Genomic DNA, 21563 nt, shown 5'->3' with positions numbered 1-21563 from the left:
TATGCGCAGAGGCTATTCTTTTTTGTGTTCCAGGCCAAATTAATAATCCTTACATGCTGTCACAGATGTTAATCCCTCTTCCTGGAGCAATACTGGCCTAAGATTAGGGTTGCCAACTCCACGCCAGGAAATTCCTGGAGATTTGGGGGTGGAGCCTGAGGAAGGCAGGGTTTGGGGAGAGGAGGGCATAATTCCATAGGTTCGCCTTCCAAAGCATCCATTTCCTCCAGAAAAACTGATCTTTGTAGTCTGGAGAGCTGGTGTATTTCTGGGAGATCCCCATACTCACCTGGAGGTTGGCAACCCTATCTAAGAGACTTGTGTACAGTTCATCTGATTTGGGAAGGGTTTTTCTGAGCCGCTTTCAGTGAGATTTCCTGTCTCTCGTTTCCTCTTCCTTCTAAAGGCAGCTGTTGGCTCAGCAGCTGCAGTGTTTCTCTGGAATTGATTGTGCAATCCTATGAAGAATTTGATCAGTTGCATTTCCAAAGCTCTACTACATGGAAAGGGTTACCTGCAGGTCTACAGCGACTACTTCTAATTGGCCATATTGAGGAAAGGTGTAACAACTGAGCCAATGCTCCAGTCTTCCTCTTCCGCACCTGTGACCGGCCAGGAAGTTCTATAGATTGCTATTTCTATACATCCACAGGGTAGCCAGGTCCCTCTTTGCCACCAGTGGGAGATTTTATTTATATTTTCTAATATGCCTTGAGTCTCAAGGACATGCTTCGAGGCATAAGAATGTAAGAGAAGCCCTGCTAGTGGTACCATCTACTCCAGAATCCTGTTTCACAGAGTGGCCAACTGATTGCCCTAGAGGGCTAATTTGCCACTGAACAATTGCCCGTTGCTGAGGGCATCAGTGGAAGAGGGCATCTGCCTTCATGGTCTGCTTGTGGGGATCTGCTGGGAGAACTGGACTCTGCAATAGGTTTGCCTTTGGACTGATCCAGCAGGACTCTTATGTTCCAGACCAATTTGGTGCCTCTCTTCACATTGGTCACTTATGCATGGCTTGCCTGCCCCAGTATGGATGCTACTGGAAAACGGTTTTCATTCCAGTTTCCCTGTGGCATCATGGCACTTTCAAGCATCTCCTCTTACATCTCCTCTTACAACTTTGCGTGTGTGTAAAATGCCTTCAATTTGCAGCCGACTTATGGCGACCCCTTTTGGGGTTTTCATGGCAAGAGACTAACAGAGGTGGTTTGCCAGTAATACCCTCTGCACAGCAACCCTGGTATTCCTTGGTGGTCTCCCATCCAAATGCTAACCAGGGCTGACCCTGCTTAGCTTCTGAGATCTGACGAGATCAGGCTAGCCTGGGCCATCCAGGTCAATTTTAGCAGTAGCTAAAAAGGCAAATGCGATCTTGGGCTGCATCAACAAAAGTATAGTGTCCAGATTACGCGAAGTGATGGTATCGCTCTACTCTGCCTAGAGTATTGTGTTTGGTTTGGGGCACTGCAATTTAAGAAGGATGTAGACAAGCTGGAACGTGTCCAGAGGAGGGCAACAAAGATGGTGAGGGGTCTGGAGACCAAGTCCTATGAGGAAAGGTTGAAGGAGCTGGGTATGTTTAGCCTGAAGAGGAGAAGACTGAGAGGGGATATGATAACCATCTTCAAGTACTTGAGGGGCTATCATACGGAAGGTCGGACCAGAACCAACAGGTTGAAATTAAATCAAAAGAGTTTCCACCTAGACACTAGGAAGAATTTTTTAACAGAGCGGTTCCTCAGTGGAACAGGCTTCCTCAGGAGGTAGTAAGTGCTCCTTCCCTCAAGGTTTTTAAGCAGATGCTAGATGGCCATCTGTCAGCAATGCGGATTCTATAACCTTAGGCAGATTATAAGAAGGGCATCTTGGCCATCTTCTGGGCATGGAGTAGGGGGTCACTGGAGGTGTGTGGGGGAGGTAGTTGTGAATTTCCTGCAGTGTGCAGGGGGTTGGACTAGATAACCCAGGAGGTCGCTTCCAACTCTATGATTCTATGATTCTAACTCCAAAGCCAAAAGTACTAGGGACTTACTTTCTTTAAAAAAATTTAAGCTGGGAGCTAGTGCATTGTTGCAAGAGATTGTTATAATGCTAAAGCGATCTAGCAATTCTTGATATTTTTTTTAAAAGCCACCCAGTGTGTGGTGGGGGGAGGTGGATTAGGGGCTGCAAGCTCTGAGGCCAGGGAAATGGTGCCAATGTAAGCAGGACCTGCAAAAATGTGCACTTTCCCATCCACACAGTGTCCAAATGTGCTTTGACACCAATCTTTCCAAAATGGTTGTCCCAGACCAGGTTTGCAGCAACGTCAGGGGAAATCATGGATATGGGACAAATCGAGAATATCATGAAGACACCTCTGAAAAACAACACTGCAGTAAGGAAGCCAAGTAAGGAAGCCCAGCATCCATGTGGGAGCAGTACTATGTTTAGATCAGGGAGATAGCCTAATGCGTTACTGTGCTCAGGTAACAGGATAGGAATAAAACCACATTTCCCACTGCTCTGGCTTTGCCTTTAAAACAATCAGGAGTTCATAAATAAGGGAAGCTTTTGCTTACCAGTTCATGCCAGGAAAGCTTCACCTAGTGGCCAGGTGGCAACTCAAATTTCCATGCTCAGGATCCAATTGTACAGACTCAACTAAAATGTGCAAGTTAACTGTGGCCCTCGAGCTTGGTCAGTTTATGTTGTTTTCCAGTCCTGAGCCGGTTTTAGCACTAAGTGCTCCAAAGCAGGTGTGCCAAGGGAAAAACTGGGAACAGCTGCACCCCCAAACAAACCTTGTTCTCCACATAGGACAGAGCCTCCTGTCTCTGTTTGATTTATGGGGGTCCAAGGGTTATTTTGGGGTGGAGTGCCACTCCTGACACCACAGTAGTATTCAGTGGCTGAATGTATTTTTCTAATGCCACTCTGCAGGCCTAGATATCGAAAAGTTGCAATAACATCATTCTGCCTGGCCTGCTGCCCTTGCTAAGGCTTTGAAGAAACTGGTATTTGGCTCTTTTTTGAAAAGATCTAATATAAATTACATGCATATTATACCTCTTTGTACCCTGTCCAAATGGTTCTCACAGAGAAGATGCCCCATCCTAAGTACACTACCTGAATCAATCTGTGCGGATGAAGAGGCTAAGAGAAGGACTCTTGTGTTTACCTGTGATCTACAATCCAGTCATTCTTTATTGTTAGAAATTCCGTTTGTTTTTTTCTGTCTTACCTAATTAATTGACTACAGTTTTTTGGAGAATTTTGCAAGGCAACTTAGCTGTGCAGCAAGCAGGACAATCCAAGGCTTCTGGAGGGTCCGCGAGCAGCTTCCATTCCTGGGCACTTTGATCTAACATGTACGCCCGCCGATTGATGGAGTACTCCTCTGGCCGTTTGTTGCCAGGACAGATGAGGCCGCCGCACACGAAAACCTTGTTCTTCCCGACGGAGCACACCGCATGGGAGAGATCCAGGCTGTAGTTATTCGGCAAGAGTGGAGTGAGGTTTGTCAGCTTGGAGATTTTAATTTTCTGCAGGTTGATCTCCAAACCCTCTTTGTGGCTCTGGATGCTCAAGACGTTCTCCTTGGGAAAGGAGAGCAGCGGCCTGTGGTTGAACTGGATGGGGAACGTGATGTACTGCACCACGTTCCTGGTCTGAATGTCAAAGCAGTCCACCACGCCTACTCGCGAGAACTGGCCATTCACAAGGCATCTCCCTGTAACAATGTAAATGGACCTGTCTCCCTTGGTGATCAGTGCAGTTGCATCCATAGGAATGCTCATCTTCCCAGCCAGAATCCACTTCTCCTTCCCTTCGTCGTACTTGAAGATACTCGAAATATACTTTCTTGGCGCCGTGCTTCCCCCTACGGAGTACACGGCTCCTCCGCACGTCACCATGGTGTGAAAGACCAGCCCGGTGGGCAGATCTGGAAGTTTGATCCAGGAGTTTGTATCCATATCATACTTCCAGGCTGTCTTCAGGCCAGAGATCTGCTCCGTGGTTCCTCCAGAGACGTAAATGTACTTCCCTAAGGATGTTGCGCTGAGAGCAGCCGCTCTGTACGGCATCTCCGTGAGCTTCAGCCAGATGTTTTCGTTGATGATGTAAGCAAACACGCTGTTGCTGAACTTACCTTGCTCTTTTTGTCCCCCTAAAACCACCACAGAGTCCACCAATGCCCCTTTCCTTTGGTAGAGCATCAAGCTTTGGGGATTTCCGTGTTTACGGTCGCTCAAAACGCTCTCTATCCGGGACAGGGGACCGGAGTGCTCTTGAAAGACCAACACTTCCCGGCACGCAGAAAGCAGGATCTTGCTGGAGACAGCGGTTAAATGGATGTAGCCAAAATACTTCTTAAAATATTTCTCCCTTTCAGTTGTTTTGTACTTCACCCACTGAAGGAGAGCCATGAAGGCCTGGTCCTCGTTTTGCACGTGAAGGTTATCGTCCTTCAGGAGCTTGCCAAAGATGGGAGGAGGGCAACACATCATGTCTTCAATGCCCTCCGAGCTGGCCCAGTAGTGGAAGTTGTCTCGCACGCCGTCATAAGCGGCGTTCCCCACCTCTTTCAGCTCGTACGTGGTAGCCAGGTACATGTAGAATAGGCTGTTGTCCTTCCTGAGGGACCTGAGGAGAAAGTCAGAGCAGTGGCTCTTGAGGGTCTGGGAATTGAAATACTTGGCTCCCTTCAGCAGTTCTTCAACGTTCTTCTCAGAAATGAGAATCTTCCCAGTGTAGAAATAGTCCAACAGCTCCTCTAGCAAGCCAGAGCTCAAGAACTTGGCATCAATGATGATGAAGAGTTCGTCGTCTGTCTTCATGTCATTGCTGATGATCAGATTCCTTATGTGGGAGGACACAGCCGCCAAGACGTTGAGGTGGGCATAGAAGACATTCTGGTCCACGCTGAGGGCCACGTCACAGAACTCCTTGTTCTTTCTCTGCTTGTTCAGGGCCTGCATCATGAAGTTGTTATGGTTCTTTTCTGTGAACTGCATCCTCATTTTCGTAGCCGAGGCTGGTCCGGAAATAAGGAAGAGGAAATCAGCACAGAGGACTTTTTGGCCCAGTTGTTGAAGACTTCATTCACTCTGGGGACCTTGGAGTGAGGTCATCAAAGACAGCTGCCAGGTCACAATGCCCCATGACATATGTTAAGAAAGAGTCTTTTCAAATTCCTCCTCCAGTTGTGGGAGTCACACCATAGCATGACATGGTACAAAAAGAAAGAAGTATTGTTTGGAGGTAAGTATCGATGGATCCATGGATCAGAGGTCATATTGTTTCTGTATCTTTTCCAGAGGGATAGTTAGGGTTGCTAGGTCCCTCTTTGCCATTGGCAGGAAGTTTTTGGGGTGGAGGGGAGGGTTTGGGGAGGGGAGGGACTTCAATGCCATAGAGTCCAATTGCCAAAGCAGCCATTTTCTCCAGGTGAACTGATCTCTATCGGCTGGAGATCAGTTGTAATAGCGGGAGATCTCCAGCTATTACTTGGAGGTTAGAAAAAACAAGACTCGTGCTGATCTTAGTGATAAACAAACAAAAAACAGCACTATGGCCTATCCGAATGAAATAGAATCAATTTTAAATCATACTTGCTATAACACCGATCACTATTGACAAATGGAACCTACTGCAAGGATATAGTGACGATACATATACATACTCAATCCCTCTTACAATAGCATATATATGACCTGAAACTCTAGGAAATAATTAGTCCCCAAGAGCATGAAATAAACATCAACACTTTATAAAGAACACCAATGATGGGTGATAGTAACATTTAACATCCATATGATAATGATGAACATAAACAGCACATTCAACCAGCAATCCAGTTCACCAGATTAGCCTCTGCCGCTCATGTGGAGGTGTGGGGAATCAAACCCGGTTCTCCAGATCAGAGTCCACCGCTCCAAACCACCGCTCTTAACCACTACACCATGCTGGACAGGACAGTTTTCTGCAGGCATGTTATCAACCCTAGGAGAAAGAGAGATTAAATCTTTGTCCCCTCTTCCTTTAGTGTTCCTAATATTATGAACTTCGATCATGGTTTTGATGGATGCCACAGTGCCAATGTTTTTCCTGTTTCCCATTTCCTTGTTCTCCAAAGCAAAAACCCAGTCTGGCTTTCCTCTACCTCACTAAACATAAGATGTTTCAGAAAAGCTGTAGAGGCGTTGCCTTTGTCTGCAGGGAGCATCCATTTGGAAACAGGTACCTCCACCACAGGAGGCTGCTTCACTTAGAACTTCCTAAAATTTCTATGATTGGCCCCAGTGCACATGGCCACCATTTTGTGGTTGGCCAAGCCCTCCTCTCTGGTTGGAGGTCCCTGTTATTGGTCATGTTTTATTGCACTCAAAAGCTCCCAACACCTTACTCTTTCTTTGTAGGAAAAGTGCTTCAACTTCTTGAGAGTGCTGACCAGACTTTTTAAGTACAGAAGACCACCTACAGCCTGATCTGATCTATGTTTACTTGGGAGTACATCCCATTCATGTGAAGGGGACAGACTCTCAAATAAGGATATGCAGGGGTAGCAGTTTTCTCTCTCTAAATCATCTTCTTCACCTTTCTGTATGTAAGAAGAGTTCAAGTGTAGTGCTTCAAATTTCTGAAGCCCTGCGTAGGCGAAACCAGAATCCTGTGGGAGGCGGAGAGGTCGCTTTTGTGGCTGATTCATGCCCCAGATGTTCTCGTATTCTTGTCACAGTAATGTCCCCCTTAATGACAGACCAATTACTAACCGTCTTTAACATTTGCCTTCCAGGCACAGAGTCTGTGCAGGGTAACATGACTATGCCACAGGATGTCCCACCAATAGGGCTGCCAACTGACCAGGAGGGATGCCATGTCTGCTCCTACACCTTTCAGGGTAACCGGATCTTATGTTTGTGGGAGAGGCACATGGAGAGAAGTATGGTCTTTGAAATTTGTGCAGCTGAGAAGATTTTAGCAGGGGCAGTTTGGCTTTTGCCTGCATATCAAGCTGCCCCTGCCCCAGTTTCCTCTTTGACAGAGTTCTTACACAAACAGACCTGTCCCATTTTTGCACCCAAGTTTCTTGTCCAACATTAGAAGAAGAAGAGTTGGTTTTTATATGCTGACTTTCTCTACCACTTAAGGGAGACTCAAACCAGCTTACAATCACCTTCCCCTCCTCACAACAGACACCCTGTGAGGTAGGTGGGGCTGAGAGAGCTCTAAGAGAGCTGTAACTTGCCCAAGGTCACCCAGCTGTCTTCGTGTGTAGGAATGGGGGAACAAACCTAGTTCACCAGATTAGCCTCCTCCGCTCATGTGGAGGAGTGGGGAATCAAACCCGGTTCTCCAGATCAGAGTCCACCGCTCCAAACCACCACTCTTAACCACTACACCATGCTGGCTCTAATAGCATCACGGGAGACTGTTAGTGGACTGACCGGGGTGGGTGTAGTATCTGGGAGACCTGAGTTCAAATCCTCACTTGTGCCATTCAACCCTGCTGGGCTACCTTGGGCCAGTAACACTCTTTCAGCCTAACCTACCTCACAGGGTTGTTGCAAGGACAAATGGAGAAGAGGAGAATGATGTTAAGCCGCTTTGGGTCCTCACTGGGGAGAAAGGCGGAGTACAAATGAATGAATGAGATATTAAGAATAAAAGGATTTGTTGAGTTTCCACTTCCTTCTTTCACAATAAGCCATTGACGGCGTCACAGCTAAGGAAAAAAAATACAAGTTCCATGCCACGTTGCTTAAAATAGCACGCCGATATTCGGCAAATGATGCCTCGAGAAGTAAAACTAGGCTGGGCGCCACCTGGGCTCAGCCCTCAAGAATCTCTTGCATTCTCAAGGTCTTCTGTTTTTAGCCCGTAAAGAAGTAGAATTCTGAATTAATATTTCGTATTTGAAGCGTGTAGCCTTTTTGTAATAGTCATCATTTGCTCATTAACTATTAATCAAGTGCTTCTAACTTTCTGTGTTTTTTTTTAGTGGGCAATTTAGAAGAATGGCAAACCAATAATTAGTATTAGAAATTAATAATCTAAGTTTTAGGTTGATGATGGGTGCATGTATGCATTATTATATCGGAGCTTGGGCACAGACATATTTTTTCTATTTGATTTTCCCCCTTTCTGTACCCTAATATATATATATATTCCTGTTTTCTGTACCCTTTATAAAGAATCTCTTGCCTTACAGAACCTGCAGGTCATATTTCCTCCTCCTCTTTCCTGCCGCCCCGGAGCTGAGCTTCTAGAGCGCGCGCGCGCGCCACCTCGCGGCTCGGGACTCTGTGACAGGTCGGCCGTTGATTGGGCGCCTGCTGCCGCCGGCCTCCCTTTGATTGGCCGAATTGCGCCGCCGGGCTCGCCGGGGGTGGGGGAGATAGAGAGGAAGGGAAGAATGGCTGGGCTGCGGAAAGAGCTCGTCGGCACGGGAGCTTTGCGCGTGCGCGAAGGGGAAAGGCGTGCGTCTGGGCGTCCGTGTCGGAGTTCGGTCGCCGCGTCCGCTCGTTCCCCGCGGCCTACCCCCGCCCACCCCGCTCGGTCCGCTAACGGTCGCCCGCGATGCCGTTGGAGTTTGAATTATGCCCGGGCCGGCTGATCGGCGGCGACCAGCCCTGCTTTATCATCGCCGAGATTGGGCAGAACCACCAGGGAGACCTGGAGACCGCCAAGCGGATGATTCGCGTGGCCAAGGTAGGGGCGGCGGGGGAAGGCGGCGGGGGTCAGAAGCGGGGGGGAAGGGAGGAAGGGGCGCGACGCTTTGGGCCTTCCGGGGTCGTTTTGCTTGAGTTGAGGTTTGAAGGAATAAATCTCCGCGAGCTTTGGCTTAGAATGGGTGGATGGGGGGTGCGGATAAGACTATGCCCCACGTTCATTCATTGGGCGGTTCTTTCTTTCCTTCCTTCTTTCCTTCCTTCCTTTTCTTTCTTTCCTTCCTTCTTTCCTTCCTTTTCTTTCTTTCCTTCCTTTTCTTTCTTTCCTTCCTTTTCTTTCTTTCCTTCCTTTTCTTTCTTTCTTTCCTTCCTTTTCTTTCTTTCTTTCCTTCCTTTTCTTTCTTTCTTTCCTTCCTTTTCTTTCTTTCTTTCCTTCCTTTTCTTTCTTTCTTTCCTTCCTTTTCTTTCTTTCTTTCCTTCCTTTTCTTTCTTTCTTTCCTTCCTTTTCTTTCTTTCTTTCCTTCCTTTTCTTTCTTTCTTTCCTTCCTTTTCTTTCTTTCTTTCCTTCCTTTTCTTTCTTTCTTTCCTTCCTTTTCTTTCTTTCTTTCCTTCCTTTTCTTTCTTTCTTTCTTTCCTTCCTTTTCTTTCTTTCTTTCTTTCCTTCCTTTTCTTTCTTTCTTTCTTTCCTTCCTTTTCTTTCTTTCTTTCTTTCCTTCCTTTTCTTTCTTTCTTTCCTTCCTTCCTTTTCTTTCTTTCTTTCCTTCCTTCCTTTTCTTTCTTTCTTTCCTTCCTTCCTTTTCTTTCTTTCTTTCCTTCCTTCCTTTTCTTTCTTTCTTTCCTTCCTTCCTTTTCTTTCTTTCTTTCCTTCCTTCCTTTTCTTTCTTTCTTTCCTTCCTTCCTTTTCTTTCTTTCTTTCTTTCCTTCCTTCCCTTTCTTTCTTTCCTTCCTTCCTTTTCTTTCTTTCTTTCCTTCCTTCCTTTTCTTTCTTTCTTTCCTTCCTTCCTTTTCTTTCTTTCTTTCTTTCCTTCCTTCCTTTTCTTTCTTTCTTTCCTTCCTTCCTTTTCTTTCTTTCTTTCTTTCTTTCTTTCTTTCTTTCTTTCTTTCTTTCTTTCTTTCTTTCTTTCTTTCTTTCTTTCTTTCGGAGTCAAAAGAACAGTAAGAAAGGCCAGGCTGCATCAGACCCAGGCCCGTCAGGTCCAGCAGTCTGTTCACACAGTGGCCAAGCAGGTGCCTCTAGGAAGCCCCCAAACAAGACGACTGCAGCAGCACCGTCCCTGCCTGTGTTCCACCGCACCTAATATTATATATAATACAATTATAATAAGAACATAAGTAAAACGATGCAGTATTAATAGTATTAATATGCTATTAATATATAATATAGTAAGAACATAAGAAAAGCCCTACTGGATCAGACCGAGGCCCGTCAGGTCCAGCAGTCTGTTCCCACAGTGGCCAACCAGGGGCCTCTAGGAAGCCCCCAAACAAGACGACTGCAGCAGCACCGTCCCTGCCTGTGTTCCACAGCACCTAATATACTATTAATATATAATATAGTAAGAACATAAGAAAAGCCCTGCTGGATCAGACCGAGGCCCATCAAGTCCAGCAGTCTGTTCACACAGTGGGCAACCAGGTGCCTCCAGGAAGCCCACAAACAAGACGACTGCAGCAGCAGCATCCTGCCTGTGTTCCACAGCACCTAATATAATTATATATAATATAATTATAATAACATAAGAAAAGCCCTGCTGGATCAGACCGAGGCCCATCAAGTCCAGCAGTCTGTTCACACAGTGGGCAACCAGGTGCTTCTAGGAAGCCCACAAACAAGACGACTGCAGCAGGATTATCCTTCCTGTGTTCCACAGCACGTAATATAATATTAATATATAATATAGTAAGAACATAAGAAAGGCCATGCTGGATCAGACCAAGGCCCATCAAGTCGAGCATTCTGTTCCCCACAGTGGCCAACCAGGTGCCTCTAGGAAGCCACAAACAAGACGAGTGCGAGTGCAGCAGCAGCATCCTGCCTGTGTTCCACCGCACCCAAAATAATAGGCATGCTCCTCTTATACTAGAGAGAATAGGTATTCAGCATGACTAGTATCCATTTTGACTAGTAGCCTTGAATAGCCCTGTTCTCCATAAGAACATAAGGAAAGCCCTGCTGGATCAGACCCATCAAGTCCAGCAGTCTGTTCACACAGCGGCCAACCAGCTGCCTCTAGGAAGCCCACAAACAAGACGACTGCAGCAGCATTAGGTGTTTCACAGCACCTAATAGAATAGGCATGCTGCTCTGATACTGGAGATAATAGGTATAAGAACTTAAGAAAAGCCCTGCTGAATCAGATCAAGTAGGGGTCTGTTCCCACAGTGGCCAACCAGGTGCCTCAAGAAAGCCCACAAACAAGACGACCGCAGCAGCATTATCCTGCCTGTGTTCCACAGCACCTAATATAATAGGTGTGCTCCTCTGATCCTGGAGATAATAGGTATGCATCATGATTAATATCCATTTTGACCAGTAGCCATGAATAGCCCTCCCCTCCATGAACATATCGACTCCCCTCTTAAAGCCTTCCATGTTGGCTTTAAGTCCATTCCCCTTGCTCTCTACGGTCTTCCTGTAATTAAATTTGTAACCCTTCGTGGCCAGGAGGTGGCTGACCTAATGAATTTTTATTCCCACCAGCTCACTCTTGGTTTTATTTATTTTATTACATTTTTTAGCCCACTCTTCTGTAGGTGCTTCTCCCTCCTCATTTGATCCTTGCAACAACCTATCTCCTACACTGCCTCTTGTTTCTGTGACTATATATTCTGGGTGGTGCCTCTGATGAAAAGAGCTCTGGCTGGCTAACACTTGGCCCACAACAAATGCATTCATCCGTAAGGTGTCGCAGGACTCTTTGCTGCTTGCCTTGGTGTGGTGAATCTCTTTTATTCAGCGTAATCCAAGTAACACAATATAGTGTGCAGGCTTTCGAGGTCTCCAGAACTCTTCAGCAGGCTGGATGGAACATGAAGAGTTCTGGAGAACTCGAACGCTTGCACACTGTGTTGTGTTATTTGGTTGGGTTGAATTTATTTATTTTTATTTTATTAAACTTATGTCCCGCCCTCCCCAGAAAAGCTGGGCTCAGGGCGGCTCACATCTGGCACACTTATTGCAGCATAGAGGCTGCAGCAAAGCCTGCGGGCAATGACAACCCCCCACGAAGTTAGATCAAAGCTTATTTCCCCCCTACTTGGTAAATTCCCTGATGAGTCAGTTGAGTTTTTGGCGAAGAAGCTCCTATTAGAAGACCCCGGCTTACGCTCCAAACTGCCAAGTTCTGTGCTGTTATTAAAATATGCCGAGCTTTATTAGAGAATGATTGTTAGAATATTTTACAATTTTAATGTAATACTTTTAACCAGGGGTTGCTTTTATTAACCTTACACCTTTACATGTACGGGCAGTCGGTGATTCTGCGCTGCAAAACTATTGTGTCTGGAAATTTTGATGTGTTGGCACGTGATTGGTCAGTCGACCGTATTAATAAACTTGACTTGACCCCCACCTCCCCATGTAATAACAATTATATTCAGAAGGCAACAGAAAAGATGGTGGGGTGTAGGGAGGCCCGCGTTGATGAAAAGACCATAGCTGACCTCCACCATAGGCCTGGTAGAATAGTGTTGTCTTGCCGGTCCTGTGGAATTCCTTAAGGTCCCACAGGGCCCTGGTATCTCTAGAGAGACTATTCCACCAGACAGGAGCCAGAACAGAAAAGGTCCTGGCCACGGCCAGCTGGACACTCTTTGGGCCTGGGACCACCAGAAGATGGTTATTCGCTGAACGCAGTGTTCTCTGGGGGACATACCAGTGGTTTAAACACGCAGCAACCATTTTGCACATTAGAATACTTGCAGGAATATCAGAAAAATTCACTCATGGCATTCTTGTCGCCGGCCTAGTGCGGTGTGCCTTGGTTCTCTATATGCATTTTGGATTTGGTGATGGACCAACCCAGCCGTCTATTTTGGGTATGTCTGTGAAGCTGGGTGTGCATGCGTGCACAGGGTTTGCTGTGGCCTGTTCACTGGCCTTAGCCTTGAGCAACGGTTGTGTCTCGGCAGGAGTGCGGCGCAGACTGCGCTAAGTTCCAGAAAAGCGAACTGGAGCACAAGTTCAACAAGAGAGCCCTGGCGAGGCCCTACACTTCGAAACACTCCTGGGGGAAGACTTACGGAGACCATAAGCGCCACCTGGAGTTCAGCCACGACCAGTACAAGGAGTTGCAGCGCTATGCCAAGGAGATCGGCATTTTTTTCACAGCCTCCGGCATGGACGAAGTAAGTGTGTGAAGCAGGTTTGGAGGGTGTTTGAAAAGAGGCTGCTGCTTGGGAAGTGAGGCGACTCTCTCGTGGGGAGATTGTATCTCTACGTATCTCAGCTCCAGTATGACCACTGGATCCCTAGAAAGTACTTCTTCAGAGCATCTGCTTCCTCACTAGTGGGGCTACCATCATCACTGTTTCCCCTAAGTTCTGACTTGCTGAAACTGCCCTGGAGTGGGATTGAATCATCCAACAAGGACCATAAACGGGAAATCCGGAACCGCTGGAGAGCCAGCGTGGTGTAGTGGTTAAGAGTGGTGGTTTGAAGCAGTGGAGTCTGATCTGGAGAACCGGGTTTGATTCCCCACTCCTCCACATGAGCTGCGGAGGCTAATCTGGTGAACTGGATTTGTTTCCCCACTCCTACACACGGCCAGCTGGGTGACCTTGGGCAAGTCACATTCTCTCAGCTTCACCTACCTCACAGGGTGTCTGTTGTGGGGAGGGGAAGGGAAGGTGATCATAAGCCAGTTTGAGTCTCCCTTAAATGGTAGAGAAAATTGGCATATAAAAACCAACTCTCCTTCTTCTTCTCCCTTCTCATCATTGACACTCGCAGCCCCTGTAGGCTCATTAGCCAGAGTGCCCGTGCACATGTATCTGTCCTTGTTCACGTGCAAATGTCATAATTTATTATAGGCCTGGGATCTATGTCTCACACAAAATAAGAACCTTGCTTTTCCTTTATCCCTTAGAAGCTCTTTGATCCATTGATCTTGAGCAGCATAGTTTTAAATCTATTGTTTGTGGGATATAAGGACTGAGATAAATTTTGCCACTGCCAGTGTAGCCTTAGGATCCCTATCACTTAATAAAAAAGGCATTATATCAGACACAGAGGCATTAGATTTATCTATTAAAAGAGGAGACATATATCGTAATCTAAGATCCTCATAGAAACAACATTCCAAGAGCACATGAGCTAGTGAATCGATGGAACTGGAAGAGCACAGACAAGTCCTTTCTGAATATGGTAGGTTCAAAAATCTACCTTGCAAAACCATAGAAGGGTTAGCGTTTAATCTAGCTAGAAAGAAGGCTCTAGAGAGACAAGAATTGTAAAAAAATAGGTATAGGCAGGCAAGCCACGTGGAAGTGGTAATCCGAAAAACTGAGCTGAGCAAACGCCACAACAAAATAAGAACCTGCTTCAGTGCAAACACTTTTCTTTGGTCATATGTGTATATGAAGCTCCCTACACTGAATTAGACCTTTGGTTCATTAAGGCCAGTATTGTTTCTTCCAACTTGCAGTGGCTCTCCAGGGTCTCAGGATGAGGTCTTTCACGTTACCTCCTTCCTGAACTATCTAACTGAAGTTGCCGGGGATTGAACTTGGGACCTTCTGCATCCCAAGCAGATGCTCTACTGCTGAGCCATGGTTCCCTCTCATGATGGTCCAGTTTCTTTATTTTGCATGCTGCCTTCCAAAGCCTGTGTCCTCAAGAGGGTTACATACAAAGTAGAACCGTGACGGCATTATAATACGGAAACGTGAATGGAGCTAAGACTAGGTGGGTGGTGCTTGGCTGCTGCCTCTGCGGGCCTGATCCATTACAGTTGAAAGCTGATGCTGGGTCCTAGCACTAAGAACTCTTTCTTTAGTAGCATTTTGGATGGGGGAGAACAACGCCCTTTTCCTAATCAAGGCCTGGTTGCTGGTCCAGGGGTGGCTTCCTGAATGGGCCGTTCCGATACAGGCAAACAGTCATACGGTGGCTTGGATTTTTAGATGAACAGGATGTGATTGTCAATATTGGGGTTTTAAAAATCATGTGTCTCTCCGTAGATGGCTGTGGAATTTCTGCACGAACTGGATGTTCCATTTTTTAAAGTAGGATCAGGAGACACAAACAATTTTCCCTATTTGGAAAAGGCAGCAAAAAAAGGTAAGTTTGTAGGTCTTAAGTAGCATGAAGAAGTTTAGTGGGATGTCTGCATCTCTGCTTGCCCCTGGCAAATCTGGTGAGAAGTGGTTTGATTGGCATGGTACAATACTATGAAAGTTCTGCAATTAAAAAAAAAACCTTTAAAAAAAGCTAGGCCTAGGTATGAAAGAAATTCCCAAGGCTTGGGGCTACCACAGAGAGAGTCCTGCTAAGGCTCTTCATAAAACATATATTATAACAAAGTGGTTTTTCCACTTTAAATCTCAGAGATCTGGGAGGGGAGGGTGGATATACGGAAGAGCACTTTTCAGATAAGCAGGGTTCAGCCTGCAAAGGACACTGAGGTGGTTAACAGAGTAACAAACAACTCTTGTTCTAGTTGAGCAGGGTGTTTAGGTCACAGGTGGAAAAATGGCCAATTGGCATCTAATCGGTTATTAGCCTAATGCAATTGCATAACATCGCAGAGCCAAGCAAAACTAAAAAAGGGGTCTCTGATTCCCCCCCCCAGGTCGCCCGATGGTGATTTCTAGCGGGATGCAGTCGATGAACACAATGAAGCAAGTGTACCAGCTGGTGAAGCCCCTCAACCCAAACTTCTGTTTCCTTCAGTGCACCAGTGCGTACCCTCTTCAGCCCGAAGACGTCAACCTTCGGGTCATAGCGGTCAGTGAATAGGGCGGGGTGGACGATACCAACAGCAGCAAGGCCCTTGTCTTTAGATGCCTCCTCTTGATTTTGATGCCACTTAAAATGTTAAGGGCCATTGTGAGCATTACCTGCAACTGTACTCAGGGATCCCAATTGAGCACTGCTTAAGCCTGTTGATTTTTAGGGGGGTGCTTAAGTGCACCTAAACCTGCTGTATTGTGACAGAGGCGGCTTGTTTGTTAAAAGACAAGTATACCATTTCCTGCTATCTTGAAAATGGCCTAAGAACATAAGAACGGCCATGCTGGATTAGACCAAGGTCCATCAAGTCCAGCAGTCTGTTCACACAGTGGCCAACCAGGTGCCTCTAGGAAGCCCACAAACAAGACGACTGCAGCAGCATTATCCTGTCTGTGTTCCACAGCACCTAATATAATAGGCTTGCTTCTCTGATCCTGGAGAGAATGGGTAGTTGTCCTCTGCAAAATGGGTAGCTGACCTCTGCAAAAGCGACCACTTTACATCAGTTTTTCCCCTTCCTCTAGGCATATAGATCTGCGTTCCCAGATATTCCGATTGGCTATTCCGGTCACGAGACCGGGGTGGCCATTTCTGTTGCAGCAGTTGCTATGGGGGCCAAAGTATTGGAACGCCACATCACACTGGACAAGACCTGGAAAGGGAGCGACCACCAGGCATCCCTGGAGCCAGGCGAGCTGGCGGAACTGGTGAAAAGTATCCGGATGGTGGAGAAAGCCATGGGGTCTCCCATCAAGCGGCTCTTGCCCTGTGAAGTGGCATGTAACGAAAAGGTAACTATTCCTGAGTTGTTGCCAAGGCCACCTATCAGGAAGCAAGTTCTGCTTCTGTCTTGGTTAACAGTGACAATGGTATTCACATGCTGTGGCTCAGTGGTAGAGCCTCTGCTTGGTATGCAGAAGGTCCCAGGGTCAATCCCCAGCATCTCCAGTTAAAGGGACTAGGCAAGTAGGTGATGTGAAAGACCTCTGCCTGAGACCCTGGAGAGCCGCTGCTGGTCTGAGTAGACAATACTGACTTTGATGGACCAAGGGTCTGATTCAGTATAAAGCAGCTTTGTATGTTCATAATAAGGTAACTGGGGTTGTTGTCTAGCATATGTCTTTGAACATATATAGGGTTGGATCCAGCCATTTTCTCCCCACTCAGTCTTCTTCTCCTCACTATAGCCCATGTCCCACGTGACATTTGTCAGTGTGGGTCGCCCGATTCCCCAGAGTAGCCGCCCTTTTGGATGGTCAAAGGTCTTCCCTTTTCCACCAGTGGAACAAGTGGATGGATTTGATCCATAACCTTGTTATTAGCTGGGTTGGCAGACAAATCAACTACAGTTTTGTTGTGGCACTCAACCAATTAAAGCACAGTAGTTAATTCCTCTATCAATTAAATTCCTCTGTCAGTTAATTCCTCTGTCAACTAATTAAAACGCAGTAGTTTCTTCCTCTATCAATTAGCAGATGATGTTTAAACCAAACTGCACATTTCCAGAATTTTTTGTGCTATATTTAAAGGAGTGCAAAAACCTTGTGTTAAAAGGAAAACCCATCTTCATGCTTGGCTTGCTCATTCCTTGTTAAAGGAACGGTATCAGAACTCAAAAGAATGTTCTTGTATGTTATCCAGGCTGTGTGACCGTGGTCTTGGTATTTTCTTTCCTGACGTTTCGCCAGCAGCTGTGGCAGGCATCTTCAGAGGAGTAACACTGAAGGACAGTGTCTCTCAGTATCAAGTGTGTAGGAAGAGTAATATATAGTCAGAAAGGGGGGGTTGAGCTGAATCATTGTCCTGCAAAAAGTACCAAAGGTAATGTGCTAATCATTGTCCTGTAAGTATCAAGATAATGTGCTAATGAGGGTGTGATATGTTAATATGGAACCATTGTATCCTGAAGTGATCTGTTAATGTGTGAAATCCAAAGCTAATCCAAAGCAGATTAGTTTTGGATTTCACACATTAACAGATCACTTCAGGATACAATGGTTCCATATTAACATACCACACCCTCATTAGCACTTTATCTTGATACTTACAGGACAATTATTAGCACATTACCTTTGATACTTTTTGCAGGACAATGATTCAGCTCAACCCCCCCTTTCTGACTATATATTACTCTTCCTACACACTTGACACTGAGAGACACTGTCCTTCAGTGTTACTCCTCTGAAGATGCCTGCCACAACTGCTGGCGAAATGTCAGGAAAGAAAATACCAAGACCACGGTCACACAGCCCGGATAACCTACAAGAACCAATGAACTCTGACCGTGAAAGCCTTCGACAATATTTCAAAAGAATGTCTTTGCTAAGGTCTTATTTTTCGGTGCCTTTAGTCTACAGATCTGTGGCTCCTGAGCTGAATGTGGCTCAGTATGGAACCAAATAATGGCTGTTAAAAAAAGAAAGAAAATGAGCTGTTTGTTAAGGGGGATGGGTAGGTAGGAGGCTAGGTTGTAGAGTAACAGTACGGCAGGCAAAGATTTTTTATGGGCTGAAGGACTTAGAGATACTTTACAGAAAGAGAAATGATAGGGGTAAACAGCTGTAGGTTACTCAGGTTGCAGCTATGTGCAAAGATTTATGCTAGTGCACTAAAACAATCACACCGGGGGCTCTTCTGTACATTTTGTGAGACCTTGCACGTGCCACCTATTTATGTATGTGTTTATGTTTTCTCTGGCAACCCAGAGTTGTCTTACGTCGTTCTCCTCTCCTCCATTTTATTCTCACAATAACCAATTCGGTTAGGTTGAGAATGGGACTAGCCCAAGATCATCCAGTGAGTTTCCATGGCAGAATGGGGATTCGAACTTGGGTTTCCCAGATCTTAGTCTGCCACTAACCACTTCACCTCTCTGGCTTTCACGCTGGCACTTCCTAATAAAGGACTTGGAACAACCAGTGTTTGGGTTACAGAAACCTTATAACTTAGAATCATAGTTGGAGGGGATTATCAGGGTCATCTAGTCCAACCCACTGCACAATGCAGGAAATTCACAACTACCTCCCCCCCACACCCCCAGTGACCCCTACTCCATCCCCAGAAGATGGCCAAGATGCCCTCCCTCTCATCATCTGCTTGAGGTCATAGAATCAGAATTGCTGACAGATGGCCATCTAACCTCTTCTTAAAATCCTCCAGGGAAGGAGAGCTTACAACCTCCCGAGGAAGCCTGTTCCATTGAGGAACCGCTCTAAATGTTAGATATTCCTAATGTCTAGATGGAAACTCTTTTAATTTCAACCCGTTGGTTCTAGTCCAACCTTCTGGGGCAACAGAAAACAACTCGGCACCCTCCTCTATATGACAGCCCTTCAAGTACTTGAAGATGATTATCATATCCCCTCTCCGTCTTCTCCTCTTCAGGTGAAACATTCCCAGCTCCTTCAACCTTTCCTCATAGGACTTGGTCTCCAGACCCCTCACCATCTTTGTTGCCCTCCTCTGGATATGTTCCAGCTTGTCTACATCCTTCTTAAATTGCGGTACCCCAAACTGAACACAATACTCTAGATAATTCACAGTGGGTAGCCATGTTAGGAGCACCTTAAAGACTAACAAAAATATTTTCTGGTAAGGTATGAGCTTTCGTGAGCCACAGCTCACTTCTTCAGATACAGCTAGAATGTGAATCCATCTGTCTTTAGAGGAGAGTGAATTCAGACAAGCATTAGTATGTAAATGTTAACAGTATGTAAATGTGAACAGCAGGCGTGATGGGATTAGGTGTGGTATGCAGAAGAGTCTGTGATGTCCAGTGGAGAGATGGGTGTGGAGAAATCAGCATTGGTAATGAGCCATGAATGCAAGGTCTTTATTCAGCCCAGGTAAATGCATTGACTTTAGTTTGAATATCAACTGTAATTCAGCAGTTTCTCTTTCCAATCTCCCTTTGAAATTCCTTTGTAAGAGAACTGCTACTCTTAAATCTGCAACAGAATGTCCTGGAAGGTTGAAATGTTCTCCCACTGGTTTTTGAATATTGTGGTTTCTGATGTCAGACTTATGTCCATTTAATCTTTGCCTAAGAGACTGACCTGTTTGTCCAATGTAGATTGTGGAAGGGCATTGCTGGCATGTGATGGCATAAATCACATTAGAAGATGAGCAGGAGCATGAACCTGAGATAGTATGGCCACCAATGTCAGCCATACTATCTCAGGTCCATACTCCTGCTCATACTAATGCTTGTCTGAATTCACTCTCCTCAACTTAAAGACGGATGGATTCACATTCTAGCTGTATCTGAAGAAGTGAGCTGTGGCTCACGAAAGCTCATACCCTACCAGAAAATATTTTTGTTAGTTTTAAATTGCTACTGGACTCTTGCCCTTTTCTACTACAATAAGGTGAGGTCTAACCAGAAATCGACATGGTAATGATCAATGATGTCTCTTTTCAACTATGCAGACAGTCTCTGATGCCGTCTCTTTGATTTCTTGTTCTGAACTTTGACATAGTTTGGCTCTTCAGTGATCAAAGTTGGCTGACCCCAGCTTTAGTCCATTGACCTAACACAGTGCCAGCATGTTTGGGAGGTGTACCAAAGTCTAAAATACTAGACAGTGCCACTCTAGTGAACAATACATTGCTGATGCAGTCCTGTTTTAGGATGTGGCATTGTACCAGGGCCCCTGAGCAAGTAGTAGCATAGTACAAGAGAAGCCGTCGGAAGTATAGTCTTACCTCTATACCAGACCTGTAGGCCCCCTTCTTGTATAGGTGTGCTCCAGTACTGCTGCCCCGTCCTTTACGCAACTCACACTGCAGGTTTACCAGCTCATGGCTTGAGTGGTTCCAATTTGTCTCTCTGCAGTTGGGAAAGTCGGTTGTCGCCAAAGTGAGGATCCCCGAAGGCACCACGCTGACCCTGGACATGCTGGCGGTCAAGGTGGGGGAGCCCAAAGGCTATCCTCCAGAAGACATCTTCAGCTTGGAGGGCAAGAAGGTCAAGATCAACATTGAGGAAGATGAAACAGTCACCGAGGAGGCAATTGAAAATCACGTAAAAAAAGTGAAATGTTAAAAGTGCGAGAGTTTCCGTACAATTTGCAGAAACAACCGTGGCCATATGCTGGTATCATTGAATTGTGTGTTAGAATGATTTGAGTATAGGGGGTTGGGGATGCAAATCTCCCAGGGATTTTTTCTTTTCTTTTAGGGGAGCAAAACTGCAAGCAGCTCTTGCAGCGCCTCTTGTCATTTGCACTGGGGACTCTAATAGAAACCAGGCAATATAGTTACATGTGCAGGATCTTTGGACTGCTTGCTCAATATCCTAGTTGAAGAATTTCCAGAGGGAGTTTTCCACAGGGCAGCGTGGATCTTTGGAGAAAGACACCTTAGTGGGGGCAGCATGAGTGGCAATCGTGGACGTTGACTGTAGTAGAGCACTTTGTATTTGTGTAGGCCGTTCCGTGGTCGTCTTCCCCCATCTCGTACTGAGAATTCAGGGCAAGAGAATGTTTGATGTGCCAAACGGAATACCTGAGCAGCGGCGCTGCTGTTGAATAACCTCTGTGCCCAAATGATTGCTTCCTGCCCTCCTTCCCATCAGATTGGAGGGGGGTAGGGTGGGAAATAAAATGTGCTTTTTAAATGGCTATTATCATGTCCCGCAGTCCATTGTGTTAGTTCATGGGCAGTTTATCACCACTTGAGATACGTAACTTAGTTTGTAGTACTGTTGGGTGTGTACCCTTCCATTCTGTTTGTCAAGATTTGAAGCCTTCCTGAAGCCTATAGAGCCACTTAGGGTGGACGAAGGCATCACATTTTTTGCTAAGGTGAGCAGTAAGATCAAGGCTAAGATCCATTACCCGTGTGGATTAAATTTACCAGAAGGTTTGTCTTGGTTGCTTAAGTAATCAGAGAAGGGATTTGGGGCCAAGGCATAAACTGGGGCTGCCGCCTTGAGCCCAGCCCCTGAGTAACCG

At 45.9% G+C, this 21563-nt stretch overlaps 2 protein-coding genes across 2 annotated transcripts; one reads left to right on the top strand and one right to left on the bottom strand.

Annotated features, from left to right (window-relative positions):
- Positions 1-3230: 3230 nt before the first annotated feature.
- Positions 3231-5006, bottom strand: CCIN (calicin). The gene has a single exon (XM_056848077.1). It carries the CDS (start codon positions 5004-5006, stop codon positions 3231-3233), a length of 1776 nt encoding a protein of 591 aa, XP_056704055.1.
- A 3531-nt stretch (positions 5007-8537) lies between these two features.
- On the top strand, positions 8538-20653 carry NANS (N-acetylneuraminate synthase). Its single transcript, XM_056848559.1, has 6 exons — positions 8538-8697; positions 12789-13004; positions 14838-14937; positions 15449-15603; positions 16134-16400; positions 20444-20653. The coding sequence occupies exons 1-6, from the start codon at positions 8566-8568 to the stop codon at positions 20651-20653; spliced, it is 1080 nt and encodes a 359-aa protein (XP_056704537.1). The 5' UTR covers positions 8538-8565.
- The last annotated feature ends 910 nt before the right edge of the window (positions 20654-21563 follow it).

Source organism: Euleptes europaea, chromosome 4 (genome assembly GCF_029931775.1).
Source record: "Euleptes europaea isolate rEulEur1 chromosome 4, rEulEur1.hap1, whole genome shotgun sequence".
Taxonomy (NCBI): Eukaryota; Metazoa; Chordata; class Lepidosauria; order Squamata; family Sphaerodactylidae; genus Euleptes; species Euleptes europaea.
The sequence above is the reverse complement of the archived record's forward strand: the minus strand, read 5'-3'. Positions and strand labels throughout refer to the sequence as shown.

What these genes read in the sequence shown, in the direction of transcription:
- CCIN (XM_056848077.1), bottom strand. Translation starts at nt 5,006, where the DNA reads ATGAGGATGCAGTTCACAGAAAAGAACCATAACAACTTCATGATGCAG.
- NANS (XM_056848559.1), top strand. Translation starts at nt 8,566, where the DNA reads ATGCCGTTGGAGTTTGAATTATGCCCGGGCCGGCTGATCGGCGGCGAC. An exon ending in GGATGATTCGCGTGGCCAAG is followed by an intron (nt 8,698 to 12,788) that starts GTAGGGGCGGCG and finishes GTGTCTCGGCAG; the next exon opens with GAGTGCGGCGCAGACTGCGC. An exon ending in GGAAAAGGCAGCAAAAAAAG is followed by an intron (nt 14,938 to 15,448) that starts GTAAGTTTGTAG and finishes TCCCCCCCCCAG; the next exon opens with GTCGCCCGATGGTGATTTCT.